The 12,493-nt window shown below is 39.7% G+C and overlaps 1 protein-coding gene across 1 annotated transcript; it reads left to right on the forward strand.

Moving 5' to 3' along the window:
- Nucleotides 1–5,245: 5,245 nt before the first annotated feature.
- Nucleotides 5,246–12,359, forward strand: LOC108280096 (cytochrome c oxidase assembly factor 6 homolog). Its single transcript, XM_017494873.3, has 3 exons — nt 5,246–5,397; nt 6,644–6,839; nt 11,975–12,359. The coding sequence occupies exons 2-3, from the start codon at nt 6,696–6,698 to the stop codon at nt 12,068–12,070; spliced, it is 240 nt and encodes a 79-aa protein (XP_017350362.1). The 5' UTR covers nt 5,246–5,397; nt 6,644–6,695; the 3' UTR covers nt 12,071–12,359.
- The last annotated feature ends 134 nt before the right edge of the window (nt 12,360–12,493 follow it).

The following is a 12,493-nucleotide window of genomic DNA, read 5'->3' on the forward strand; positions in this document are numbered from 1 at the left end:
ACTGATGTCAGGGACAAGATTGTAGATCTACACAAGTCTGGAATGGGCTACAAGACCATTGCCAAGCAGCTTGGTGAGAAGGTGACAACAGTTGGTGCGATTATTCGCAAATGGAAGAAGCACAAAAGAACTGTCAATCTCCCTCGGCCTGGGGCTCCATGCAAGATCTCACCTCATGGAGTTGCAATGATCATGAGAACAGTGAGGAATCAGCCCAGAACTACACAGGAAGATCTTGTCAATGATCTCAAGGCAGCTGGGACTATAGTCACCAAGAAAACAATTGGTAACACACTACGCCGTGAAGGACTGAAATGCTGCAGCGCCCACAAGGTCCCCCTGCTCAAGAAAGCACATGTACATGAACGTCTGAAGTTTGCCAATGAACATCTGAATGATTCAGAGGACAACTGGGTGAAAGTGTTGTGGTCAAATGAGACCAAAATGGAGCTCTTTGGCATCAACTCAACTTGCCGTGTTTGGAAGAGGAGGAATGCTGCCTATGACCCCTGGAACACCATCCCCACCGTCAAACATGGAGGTGGAAACATTATGCTTTGGGGGTGTTTTTCTGCTAAGGGGACAAGACAACTTCACCGCATCAAAGGGACGATGGACAGGGCCATGTACCATCAAATCATGGGTGAGAACCTCCTTCCCTCAGCCAGGGCATTGAAAATGGGACGTGGATGGGTATTCCAGCATGACAATGACCCAAAACACACGGCCAAGGCAACAAAGGAGTGGCTCAAGAAGAAGCACATTAAGGTCCTGGAGTGGCCTAGCCAGTCTCCAGACCTTAATCCCATAGAAAATCTGTGGAGAGAGCTGAAGGTTCGAGTTGCCAAACGTCAGCCTCGAAACCTTAATGACTTGGAGAAGATCTGCAAAGAGAAGTGGGACAAAATCCCTCCTGAGATGTGTGCAAACCTGGTGGCCAACTACAAGAAACGTCTGACCTCTGTGATTGTCAACAAGGGTTTTGCCACCAAGTACTAAGTCATGTTTTGCAGAGGGGTCAAATACTTATTTCCCTCATTAAAATGCAAATCAATTTATAACATTTTTGACATGCGTTTTTCTGGATTTTTTTGTTGTTATTCTGTTTCTCACTGTTCAAATAAATCTACCATTAAAATTATAGACTGATCATTTCTTTGTCAGTGGGCAAACGTACAAAATCAGCAGGGGATCAAATACTTTTTTCCCTCACTGTAAGTGCAAAATGTGTTATCCACCATTTGCAACTGATTTTCCATTTTCCTAGAAAATTTTGTCTCCCTACAGTCCCTTTGGGCTTCTGGAATCATCCTCACCCCTGCCTTTATGCCACTACTTATTAAAGTTCCATTATGCAGCTTGGCTTAGCCCTCTGATTTACATAAAGTATAATCTTTTAAACATTCTGTGGGGTAAAATAGTTTGCTTAATTAGTCAGTTGCTACCCAATACCATAGCTAGCACAATGCTTATAGATTCTACCTCCTGAAAAGCATGGCGGTGCAGCAGGTTGCCTCACCATCTCACAGCTCCAGGGTCCCAGGCTCTATCCTGAGCTCAGGTTAGTGTCTGTGGAGAGTTTTGCATGTTTTACCTGGCTCTCCACGGGTTTCCTCCGGGCTCTCCTGTTTCCTCCAACCTCCAAAAAACATCTTAGTAGGTGGACCAGCTGCACTAAATTGCCACTAGGAGTGTCCAATGTGTGTGTGTGTACATGGGAGGGGTATTCCTGGGATAGTCTATGTATCCACCACACACATGAGCATTATAAACCAGTTAATAAAAATGAATGAATGGGTTAATGTGCATGACGACTACGCTGTAGTTTGGTGCCTAGTCCAAATCAATTCACTTCATCAAGCCACATCACACAGTGGAGAGAAGGTAACAATTCAGGCAACTGAAACTGTCTCCTCTGTCCTGTCTTTTAGCCATAGTGCACACAAACATGCTCTTTCCTGTTATCCTTTTGCATAAATTTACATAATTGAACTGAGATTAGCTCTAATTTATGCAGGCTCCTTACTTCTCTTTCAAGAAAGCATTTTTGTTTGAGTGCATTTGATAGGGATTCTTTTACATCTATATAAAGGCCATTGTGTACATACACTCTGAATACTGCACCACGCTGGAGCTTTGCTCGAGATCTCAGTCTGCAGGGTTTCATTGTTCTGTCTTTCCTGAAATAGCCCTGAGAATGGGAGCACACAAATTCCCATCATGCATATGGTGTAAATGTGGATGTGGAGGTTTTATGGTGGATTCTATGTTGGTATCAGTTGGGGAAAAATACCAAAAAAACAACAACATAATGAAGTAATACCACCTTGGAAATGGGAACTATGTTCCCAGAATTACGTCACTTTCGACCTCTGTGTGTTTGAGCTACAAAATGTTGGGTACATGGACATCTCTATGTTCGTCTTTCGCGAGCAACAAGCTATCCAGGTACGTGTTTTGAGTAATTTATATTTTCCTCCTCAGAACTGTAAGCTGTTGTCAGTGTTATAGATTTAACAAGTGAATGAGTCTGTATGTTGATTGATCTAAAGCAACTTGTATCACATTAGAATGTATTTAAAGGTAAGAAGTGATGCTTTGTTTACTGTTTATGCTGTGAGCAGCCATGACATCGCTTGCTGAACACAGGGGTTGAGGAGACCGTCCTGGGTTCCTGGGAGTAGGAATTCCAAGTTTGTATTTTCCTAGTCTGAGGTTGGAAATTACGAGTAATGATCTTAGTAGACATAAATAATGAATTAGTGTACATATTTAAGTACAGGGTGCAAGAGTCCTGCACAATCGTCCATCAATAAACAGTTCTGTTGCCCCACTGAGTAGGAACTCTAAGAGGCACACGAAATAAATGCCACATGCCACTAGATGGTAAATGAACAGAAGAAAAGACAAATGAAAACAGGTCACCTGTAGGGATGTTCAAGATTTACAATAGAGAGCATCTAAATTAAAAGTGTAGTAAACAGGGTACTATTGATCATGTTTTCACACCACATCTATGCACCGATTACGCTAGGCCACTTACACTCCAGCATTTTATCTCTGTTAAATTTGAATTGAATTTAAGCAAATGAAATATGCACAGTGATACTGTTCAACTAACTGAATCCAGCAGATGACTCCATAACCTCCAGAGGGGATTGAGCCTTCGACCCTGTACAATTTATGTATGAAATTTGTGTGGTATTTGAATGACATTCAAGCAGGTCATTGTCAGTAGTACTGACAAGCAGTAATATCAGCTCGACTTCAAACTCTCCAGTTTCATTCAGTGTGACACAAACTGATGCCTGTCACATTGGGTTACATCACATGCCAGTTCCGCTTGTCTACTGCATATCCTATAGTTAATTATAACACCGTAACTTGATGACCCAATGATGTCCCATGCCCTACTGCCATGGCTACCAAAGCCTGGAAGCTTGTGTCATATGAATCTCGCATTATGGACATTATCTGGGCATGGATTTGCCTGCCGTCTGAGACTTAACAGAGCTTAAGCTGTTTTTGGAAAGTGCATGTCTTTAGGGTAACCATGTAGATCCATCAACAGCAGCAGAGAGTGACTGAATGAAGGCAAATGGAGCAGGAGCAAACCAGATGGAGAATCTTCTAGTTTATCAATTCATCAATTTTCTGTACCGCTTATCATACACAGGATAACAGGGTGCCTGGAACCTATACCACGGGACTCGAAGCACAAGGTTCTTTTTAAAGTTTCTCCCAAAATGTCCACAACCAGCCAACTCATCGCAGGGCACAATCTCACACACTCTCAGCCTACAATGCATGGCTTTGGATGGGTAGGACCCCTGGGTACCTGGAGGAAACCCCCAAAGCATGAGGAGAACATGTAAGCTCCAGGCACGCAGGGCGGAGGCGAGGCAGGGATTGAACCCCCAACCCTGGAGGTGCGAGGTAAACATGCTAACCACTAAGCCACCATTCCTCCTTATTGTACCTAAATTAAATGACTAAGATCAAACTAGATAGTCCTGACATAAAGTTTCTCCCAAAATGTCCACCAAACAGATTGGAGATTGCACTTAAGTTTAAGGCCTGCACTATTCCTTGAAGCACAGATATTTATTTTTTATTTTTTAATTTTTTTATTTTTTATTTTTTTTATATAGAAAAACTATTAGATTGCCACTAGTGGACTTTCATCAATAAAAGAGAACTTCATCCTATGGAGTGTTTTGCCTTTTGATATCAAAGCGAATCAGGCAGTTTTATGTCTTTATGTTGAAAATATTTAGGAGGAGGAGCTTGACCAAACACTAAAGGGTGTAGTGGTGATCACAGATGTAATGGTGGGAGATGGCGCTTCAGTTGTCCATTGCTTTCAACTCACTGGACATATCCATAGGCCTTGAGGATCTGGTTGTACTGACTATTGTGAAGTCATGGCTTGAGGCAGCAGTGTGACTTTTTGGGCTGCTGTATTCCCTACACTCAAGCTACCCAAGGAAACTCAACATCCCTGCTGAAAAATACAATAGAAACCGTCACAGAATACCATTACAAACCATCAACTAAGCATTAAAATCATTACCATTACCATTATTGGTTCTTAATGGTATCCACTATATGTTCTTCCAGAAAGTACTGTAGTTCAGAAAAGTCACTAAAAAAGTGAGATACATTCTGAATAGCTTTATTGGAAATGTTTCTATAGTGTTATATATATGTTATATGTTTTTGTAATTATATATATATATATATATATATATAGTTTTGTCAATCACAATGACTGTAACCATGTTCCAATCTTTAATTTAAAACAGTACTAATTGCAAGGTTTTGTTGTTGTTGTTGTTTGTTTGTTTGTTGATATTATATATGCCGTGTCAAACTTTTGCTCTTTTTTGTAATTTTTTATTATTATTGTTCATGTTTTTTTTTTGTTTGTTTGTTTGTTTTTTGGTTGTTGTTTTTTTTTACATAACTTATTTATTAGTCTAATTCTAACATATATACACCTATATACATTTCTGGAAGAAAGGCGTTTAACAGTTAATGTAATTGTTGTAAGAAGCTGTTTAGACTGAACAATTTTCTCTACAGGTCTTCCCTGAGAAAGAGAAGTATTTTAACATTTTAAAATATAGGAAACCCTCGGTCAATACAAACACTTTCAGCACAGCGAGGTAAGTAACGCCACCGCCATCTAGTGGCCATGTATCACATTTACAGTTAGTCGTTACCGCCATCGTCATCACTCGGCGCCGGATGTAGCAGGAATGTGGTTGTGGTAGTAGCTGTGTCCTTGGTTCTATATGATAAGTTGCAACGTTACCACGAGCTGTGGATCATATTAAACATATTAAATTATAGCTGAAACTATTTTGCTGTCGTCCTGCTATGTGATTCTCATTGGTAAGTTTACTAAAACTGTTGTTCAGGCAGGATTCTGTTCTTCCTGTTAGCTTTTATTAACACTATGGGGGCTTAAAAGTTACACTCAGTTCAGATTTAGAAAGTGTTATTGAGACTACATTAAGAACAACATGACCAGATTGCATAGACAGGAAACGTTTTAAAAGAAGATGTTCAACCAGTAAGTAATTACATAATGAAGGATGAAGATAAGCTCTCACCTTTGAACATAGAGTCCAATGTCTGTTTTGTGTGGATATGTTGGCCTCCCTATACAATGTTGGGCCAGTGTTGGCTAGGTGGATTTAAAAATGGCTAAATATTAGTCAGCCTTGATGGCCTAAGATTGACCCAGTGAACAATATTACCCAAGACTGGCCCAACGTTGGCAAAGGTGCACTTTTCATTATAAGCCTGCCTATTATATGTTAGCTAGGTCGATGTATAGTTGACTGACTATCTTGGCCCAATGTTGGCCCAGTGGACAATATTACATCGTACCATCATTGGCACCCAACACTGGCTTAACGGAATGGTCAACACTGGCCCTTAGGTAACTTCTGGTTACATTTAAATTTTTTTAATGATAAATGGACAAATCAAAACTTAATTGACCAATCCATTAAGAAAAATGATTAAAAATATATGAAGAAAAATGTACTTGTATTAATTTATCAAAAGATAAGTAAAAGTGATCACCGACCCTGTTCCTGGAGATCTGCCTTCAGATACACTCCTGATTTAACATGCTGCTCCGGATAATCAGTTTAACGTGTGACTAAACTTTACCTGTCTTGGCTTCTCAACAAAACAGTATATTAAATTTAAAAGTATAACTTTGCACGGTGGCTTAGTGGTTAGCACGTTCACCTCGCACCTCCAGGGTCGCTGGTTCGATTCCTGCTGCTGGTCTCTGTGTGTGTGCGGAGTTTGCATGTTCTCCCCGTGCTGCGGGGGTTTCCTCCCCCAGTCCAAAGACATGCGTGTCTAAAGTGTCCGTAGTGTATGAATGGGTGTGTGAGTGTGAGTGTGCCCTGCGATGGACTGGCACCCTGTCCAGGGTGTACCCCACCTTGTGCCCGATGCTCCCTGGGATAGGCTCCAGGTTCCCCGTGACCCTGAAAAGGATAAAGCGGTATAGAAGATGGATGGATGGATGGAACTTTGCTCTATGTATACCTTAAAATGAGTTTTATAATGATAGTTTTATAAATACAGCTAATGAGTTGTGATTTATTCCACACAGGAGCCTCATTCTCACAGCTTATACAAGTTCATACAGGACTCACTGGGGAGCTATGAGCGCTCCAAACTCTAAGCAGAGGAAAGCCTGCTGGGGAGCGAGAGATGAGCTGTGGAAGTGCCTGGACCTCAACCAAGACAACGCAACCACCTGCGAGAACTATCGCAAAGAATTTGAGGCCAATTGTCCTGCTCAGTGGGTAAGTTTTAATGCACATTTGATCCAGTAGTTTAGGCTGTGATGGGTTTCTGTCTCTCTATAGTGTTACGTCTTATCCAAAGAAACAGAGTGACCATATAAAACCATTAAATGTGAGGTACTATAGGTATGTTTGGATGCGCGCGCTCTCTCTCTCTCTCTCGCTCTCCCTCTCTCTCTCTGTGTGTGGTAAACAGATCAAAACCTCAAAAGTTCAGTTTATCTATTGGGCAGTTCATTCGAATTGATTCAGAAAAATCAGTTGAAATATCCATCACTATGAACTAGGACGTTTGTCACTAACACAAGATCTGTATGCTATTCAGCTATATACTTTGGTATTATAGGAAAATAATCAACAACGGTGAGTGATTTATAGTTTTAATTTAATTTAATTTAATGGAATGTTTGCAAAATCGTTCCTGTTATCACTTATCTGTAAAATCAGTTTGTTTACTTTTCTTTCTCTTGAAGACAACGTCTCACCATATCCTGTTACAGAGAACCCAGAAAGGGCAAAATTCTTCTCTCTTGAAGTCTCTGAAGGTCTTATACCTGACTGCTGACACTGGAGACGCCTTCCATAAATGTTAAATAAACAATACTTCACCATTTCAATATTAAACAGCAACATTTTAAAGCCCATTTATTATACAAGTTCCTGTGAATCTGTTACTATAGAAACAATGACTTATAAAAACAAGTGCGTTAATCTAAACCTTGCAGAACTACTGTCAAAGCTGCTGCTATAAACGAATATTCAGCTCCAAGATTTTAACAGTACTCTAGTGATTATTACATAGTGCAACAAGGTTGTGTTGACACGTGCATGTAAATGACTGCATACACTCACTGTCCACTTTATTAGAAACACCTGTATATCTGCTCATTTATGCAGTAATCTAGGCGGCCAATCATGTGGCTCAGCACAATGCATAAAATCACGCAGTTAATGTTAACATTTCAGTTAGCGTAAGGTGCTCATGATAGCTTCAGATTCTTGTTCTTGGCTGACAGGAGTGGGGCCTGATGTGGTCTTCTGCTGTTGTAGCCCATCCACCTCAAAGTCTGATGTTTGATGTGCATTCTCAGATGTTTTTCTACTCACCACAGTTCTAAAGAGTGTTTATTTGAGTTACTATAGATCTCCTGTCAGATCAGACCAGTCTGGTCATTCTCCTCTGATCTCTCTCGTCAACAAGGTGTATCAGCATGCAGACCCTCCACTCACAGGATGTATTTTTTGTTATTTTGCACCATTCTGTGTAAACTCTAGAGACTGTTGTGTGTGAAATTCCCAGGAGATCGGCAGTTTCTGAAATACTCAAACCAGCCCTTCTGGCACCAACAACCATGCCACTATTAAAATCACAGAGATCATATTTTTTCTTCATTATGATGTTTGATGTGAGCATTAACTGAAGCTCTTGACCCGTATCTGTATGATTTTATGAATTGTGCTGAGCCACATGATTGGCCGATCCGGATAACTGCATAAATGAGCAGGTGTTCCTATTAAAGTGGATGGTGAGTGTCTATGTGGATTTAAAAGTGAATCCAAAATGTCTCTGAGGCCCTCTAGTGGCTGACTGCCATACAGTTTTTAACACCGCTCATTCCCAGGTTGAATGGCACCCAGGCAGATTACTATTTTCAGTTCACATCTCCACAAATTATTATCGGGAACAGTGTTCTGTCGTTGTTACACATTCACTTGACCCTGATATCTCTCCAAGTATTTTTCCTTATCATAAATGTGTTCTATAAGAGTTATATATTTATAGGTAATGAATAAAAGTGCATGGTTGATGAGATGATTGACAGTTTTGAACATGACAGTCGAGTCATGAACACGCATGTACTCTACGATACACACCTGAAGCTCTTGACAGATCTGTAACAAAGCCATGTCCTGTTCTGCTGGTGTAACAGACCTTCAGTGGGGACGTCTTTAGAGGTTTTCGGGTATGTTGTTCATTTTGATGTAAGCTGAAGCTCGTTATAGTTATATAATAACTAGCCATCATGAGTGAACGTGGTGATTACATGCACCCAGGCAGCTAACATGTATATTTAGACTGTAAGACCTTAGTGAACACAGAGAGTAGATTGGTATGATTAGCCAGTCTCTCCTTTTTAAACAAACTGCATTGCCAGAATGAGCAAAGGATAGAACAACACTTCTCCACTCAGATGCAGGTATCAGAGCTAGATGAAAATTTTGGACAGCTGTGTTTTTTTTTTTTCTTCATCAAAAAAAAAAGCAACAACAAATATGTTTGAGTGTAAATGCTGACTGTTCTTTACCAGTATGGTATTTTCAGTTGGAACATTACATTAGTTATTTATACATACATTAAGATATATACAGTGCCCTCCACTAATATTGGCACCAGTGGTAAATATGAGCATAGAAGGCTGTGAATTATTTTTTTTTATTGTTTAACCTTTTGATCTTTTGTTAAAAACAGTTCACAAGAAAACTCTGCTCTCATGGATATCAAACAATTGCAAACACAACACACGTATGTGTGTGTATATATGTGTGTGTGTGTGTATATATATATATATATATATATATATATATATATATATATATATATATATATATATATATATATATATAACTTTGTTAAATATAGGTGTGCAACAATTATTGGCACCCCTTTAGTCAATACTTTGTGCTACCTCACGTTGCCAAGATAAGACCTCTAAGTCGTCTCCTATAATGCCTGATGAGTTTGGAGAATACATGGCAAGGGATCTGAGACCAATCTCTCCAGATCCTTCACATTCCGAGGCACGCTGGTGGAATCTCCTCTTCAGTTCACCACACAGGTTTTCTATGATTTTCAGTCAGGGGACTAGGATGGTCATGGCAGGACCTTGATTTTGTAGTCAGTAAACCATTTTTGTGTTGATTTTGATGTCAAGTCAAGTGGCTTTATTGTCATTTCAACCATATACAGCTCGTACAGTACACAGTGAAACGAAACAATGTTCCTCAAGGACCTTGGTGCTACATCAAACAACACACTAACCACAAGATGATACTGAACTAAATAAGATCTACACATTTTTAAATAAAGTGTACGTGCAAACGTGTGCTAACAACACAAGAAAGTACAGTAACTACTAAAACCGGACAATGGGCACAGTAAGTGACAATGTAGCACTGACCAGTACACAGTTTTAGTGTGGAAGTGTCTGATATAACAGGTGGTAGCAGCCAGGTAAAGTGTATAATAGTGACAAGAAATTAAATATGATCTTTTTTATAAGTACAGTAGCAGCAGAAAAATGCAGTCAATACTGAAGTGTACAAATATTGCAATGGGAGTGGGATCGTGTTCAGTTGAGTGTGTGTGTGTGAGAGAGAGTCCAATCTCGGAGTATTAAGGAGTCTGATGGCTTGGGAGAAGAAGCTGTCACACAGTATGGCCATGAGGGCCCAAATGCTTCGATATCTTTGTCCCGACAGCAGGAGAGTGAAGAGGTTGTGTGAGGGATATGTGGGTTCATTCACAATGCTGGTGAGTTTGCGGATGCAGCGTGTTGTGTAAATGTCTTTGATGGAGGGAAGAGAGACCCCAATCTTCTCAGCTGTCCTCAGGGTGAACACCAAGGAATTCTTGGCGATCTCTACGGCGGAGCCATTGATGTTCAGTAGAAAGTGGACGCTCCGTTCTCTCCTGAAGTCAACAACCATCTCTTTTGTTTTGTCCACATTCAGAGACAGGATGTTGGCTCTGCACCAGTCCATTAGCTTCTGCACCTCCTCTCTGTATGCTGATTCTTGCTCATTCTTGCTGATGAGACTCACCACGGTCATGTCATCGGCGAACTTGCTGATATGATTCGAGCTGTGCATTGTTGCATAGTCGCGAGTCAGCAGAGTGAACAGTAGTGGACTGATGTATGTTTTGGACCATTCTGCTGGAATAATCTTCCTGCTGGAAGATCCAACCACGGCCCATTTTAATCTTTCTGGCAGAGGCAGTCAGGTTTTCATTTAATATCTGTTGATATTTGATAGAGTCCTCTGGCAGAAAAACAGCCCCAAAACATTTTCTTTCCACCTCCATATTTAACCGTGGGCATGAGGTACTTTTCCATATGGCTACCTCTCTGTGTGCTCCAAAACCACCTCTGGTGTTTATTGCCAAAAACCTCTATTTTGGTTTCATCTGACCATAGAACCCGATCCCATTTGAAGTTCCAGTAGTATCTGGCAAACTGAAGATTTTTGAGTTTGTTTTTGGATGAGAGTAGAGGCTTTTTTCTTGAAACCCTTCCAAACAACTTGTGGTGATGTAGTTGACTTCGGATTGTAGTTTTCCTGACCCCAAGACACAACTAACTTCTGCAATTCTCCAGCTGTGATCTTTGGCGATTCATTTGCCACTCAGACCATCTTCACAGTGTGTTGAGACGATACAGACACGCGTCCAATTCCAGGTTGATTCATAACATTTCCAGTTGACTGGAACTTCTTAATTATTGCCCTGATGGTGGAAATGGGCATTTTCATTGCTTGTGCTATTTTCTTATAGCCACGCCCAATTTTGTGGAGCTCAACAACCTTTTGCCGCACATCATCGCTACATTCCTTGCTCTTACCCATTGTTATGAATGACTAATGGAATTTGGCCTCTGTGTTACCTCATATTTATACCCATGTGAAACAGGAAGTCATGGTTGAACAATTTCCTGTTCCTATTCACCCAGGAGTGCTAAAAAAAGTTAAATATCAATGGGAATATACTTCAGATCTATTTTTCTCATATGAATTCATAGGACTGCCAATAATTGTTGCACACCTATATTTAACAAAGATTTTATTTTATAAATCTGTGTTGTGTTTGCAATTGTTTGTTATCCATGACAGCAGCATATTTTCTTTGAAAATTCTTTGAATAAATATCAAAAGGTTAAACAATACAAACAATTCTTCACAGCCTTCTTTGCTCCTATTTACCAAGGGTGCCATATTAGTGGAGGGCACTGATTTTATATATATATATATATATATATATATATATATATATATATATATATATAAAATTTATTTATTTTCATTAATATCCTGTTGTGAAGTGCTTATGTACAGTGATGTGCATTATTTTCTATTGACAGGTGAAGTACTTCAACAAACGAAGGGACTTCCTGAAGTACAAGGAGAAAATTGAGAAGGATGGATTTGAACCGGCTAAGGAAGCGCCAAAATTATAGATCATTGAAAAGATCTATATTTGAACTGCACAAAGCCAACACTGGAGTCGATAAAGGATCCTAGATTGTCTTCCGTGGTCATTTCTGACTAGTGTGATTTATATACATGTGGGAGGACAAAAGGCTTTAACAATAAGCATAATGAACAGTCCATATTTTTGTGATGTTTAATGCAGAAACATATCAATTATGATTGTTTTATGTTATCATTATTTTATTATAGTTTGTATAGGTGTTGGTTGCAAATAAATGTCCTATCGTAGTACATAATGAAACAGTTCTTAGTATGTACAGTGATTTATGATGTTTTAAATGTTGCAATATGTGGCTGTTGTTTAAACAAATTACAGTAGCAGTGTGAGATCACTCAACAAGGTACACAACGCTTTTCCAACCACCTTATAAAAGCCGCTTGCACGAGTT

Source organism: Ictalurus punctatus, chromosome 19 (genome assembly GCF_001660625.3).
Source record: "Ictalurus punctatus breed USDA103 chromosome 19, Coco_2.0, whole genome shotgun sequence".
Lineage (NCBI taxonomy): Eukaryota > Metazoa > Chordata > Actinopteri > Siluriformes > Ictaluridae > Ictalurus > Ictalurus punctatus.

Coding starts and splice junctions, on each gene's coding strand:
- LOC108280096 (XM_017494873.3), top strand. CDS start 6,696: ATGAGCGCTCCAAACTCTAAGCAGAGGAAAGCCTGCTGGGGAGCGAGA. Junction 6,840..11,974: donor CCAATTGTCCTGCTCAGTGG/GTAAGTTTTAAT, acceptor TTCTATTGACAG/GTGAAGTACTTCAACAAACG.